This window comes from Ostrea edulis, chromosome 6 (assembly GCF_947568905.1).
Source record: "Ostrea edulis chromosome 6, xbOstEdul1.1, whole genome shotgun sequence".
NCBI lineage: Eukaryota > Metazoa > Mollusca > Bivalvia > Ostreida > Ostreidae > Ostrea > Ostrea edulis.
In genome coordinates, this window is record NC_079169.1 from 16,010,939 (window position 1) to 16,013,438 (window position 2,500).

The window sequence follows — 2,500 nt, forward strand, 5'->3', positions numbered from 1 at the left end:
TTCCAGGTGGTTACACAGTGGGAATAAGCTTCCGTGGCTGCATACGAAATATTGTCCGCGACTACAAACCTCTGGATCTGACGGGTACAGATTTCGTCAGCAAAGACATCCAAGTGGGAACATGTGGTCTGATAGACAGGTACATAGAATCCATTACTGTGAACATGTGGTCTGATTGGATATGTAGCTATAAGATGGGATTGATAAATTTCTGCCTTTACATATTAGAAACATGAATACCTCATATTGACCTATCAAAATAGCAGTTTAACACAGGTCTGACCACCTAGTTTAACACAGGTCTGACCACCTAGTTTAACACAGGTCTGACCACCTAGTTTAATACAGGTCTGACCACCTAGTTTAATACAGGTCTGACCACCTAGTTTAACACAGGTCTGACCACCTAGTTTTAACACAGGTCTGACCACCTAGTTTAATACAGGTCTGACCACCTAGTTATACCCCCCACAACAAGTTGTGGGGGGGGGGGGGGTGTATACTGGAATCGGGTTGTCCGTCTGTCTGTCTGTCCGTCCGTCCGTCTGTAGACGCAATGGTTTCCGGGCTCTAAAGCATTATCCTTTCCACCTACCGTCACCATATCATATATATGGACTACCCATTCGATTGGATGTTTATATATATTAAAAAAACAACGAAATGTTTGTCTTTGAAATTCCACAATATTAATTTATCAACTTGTATTAAACTATACGAAACCGCAACAGGGTTGTTGTTTATAATGCAAATCCCATACTATGCATCAAATATCTTCCTTCAAAAAATATCCAAGATCGATTTTGGATATCTCGAACTCCCGGATATCTCGAAGTTTTTTCGAGGTCCCTCAGACTTCGAGATAGAGATATTTTACTGTACTTTTAATTAAAACCATTTCATTAATTACTAAGAACCTATAGACAAAAAGGAATTGTTCTTCTTTGTTAATGAAATGGAGATACAGCTTTGGACTCTGGCTGAATTACAATATACACTGACAATGATGAAATTGGCAGTATCAGTGATAACTCTTTTGCTTGTAGATGCACTCCCAATCCATGTGAAAATGGGGGTGTCTGTGACCAAGACTGGAACACGTTCATCTGTGACTGTGGAACTTCCGGGTACGAGGGAGCAGTGTGCCATCGATGTAAGTGTTGTAGGGAAGGACTTCTGTATACAACATCTAGAAAATCACTGGACGCTACATATATGGCCAAATAGAATTGAAATTACTGTTCTCAGGCCTGTGCGCATTCATTTCGAGGTTGCCGCATTGCTGATTTTATCGATTTTTCAATAAAATAAAAAGTTGGTAATGCACTTTCGTAAGGGGGGGGGGGGGGGGGGGGGGGAATCCGCACTCATTCTGAATTTCACATTTTGCATTCGAAAGTCTCTTGCATCTTTGTAATTTCCTAATCACAGCCACTTGGGTTCATGATTAAAGGTTAGATACAACTTCTTACCCCAATTCATAAGGTCTCGTAATAGCTCAAAGTATATGAAAATGGTAAAGCCATCAATGTCATGTGGTTAGGATACAACTAGACATCAAGAGCCGTGTATCTTTATAAGACTTGTTATTACAGTGGAACCCCGTTATTACGTTCCCCCTTTATTACGTTAGTCCGCATATTACGTTGGAATTTCAAAGCACAAAACCATTTCTTAACAAACCTATATAAAATAGACCTCGTTATTACGTTGTCCTAAAATGCCGGGACTCGGTATTACGTTGTAAAAATTCCGACAAAAACGTAATAAACCCCTAATTATTCAATAATGATTCTCAAAATAATAAGCCATTCACACCTTGACTGCCCGAGGCAGTCACCACGTAAATTTCCTGGTCTGTTTGGGGATTAGAGACGCTCGACTGATCACGCTTCGATAGATCTAGTGACATCAATACAGGTGAATACCCCGTATAGAAGCCAGTGATAAACAATTAAATAATGTTTATTTAGAAATTGTACTCTATGAAATTTACTTCATTTTACGTATTTTGATAATCAAAGAAATAATTTTTCAACCACCTGCGTGTTCAGCATAGTGTGATTACCTTCGCTATTAAAACTCTATTCACGGACAGCTTTGGTACCAAACAAGAAAGATTTATCGTAGCAATGTTACAACCACTTGGGTAACTGCTTGGACATAGGTGACTAAAGGTGTTCAATTAAAAAAATTGTTCGTTGTTTGGATATGCAGCTTGGGTGTTCGTAACTCTCGTCCATACATACACCAATCTATCGGCCGACTCGTGCACGGCATTTACTTCAGTGAATATTTTAAAATCCCTTGATGCGCACGTGATTTTAGTGCCATCATTTAGCGTTATAAATGAAATCTTCGTGCATCATTATATTTTTTTTTATGTGGATTGCGCTTAAATTGTTCTCCGTGCATGTTTATCGTTGGTGAGAAGTGTGTAAGTGTTGGGTATCGTGTGCGTTTTGTGTCTATAGTTTTTTTTTTTTTTGGGGTGGGATTT

The 2,500-nt window shown here is 39.2% G+C and overlaps 1 protein-coding gene across 1 annotated transcript in view; it reads left to right on the forward strand.

The window, feature by feature from the left end:
• LOC125647011 (neurexin-4-like) overlaps positions 1 to 2,500 on the forward strand; it is a 35,089-nt gene that overhangs the window by 14,871 nt on the left and 17,718 nt on the right. The window contains exons 10-11 of the mRNA XM_056141804.1: positions 7 to 139; positions 1,047 to 1,153. Coding sequence (XP_055997779.1) covers positions 7 to 139; positions 1,047 to 1,153 — 240 coding nt within the window. The remainder of the gene's footprint in view (positions 1 to 6; positions 140 to 1,046; positions 1,154 to 2,500) is intronic.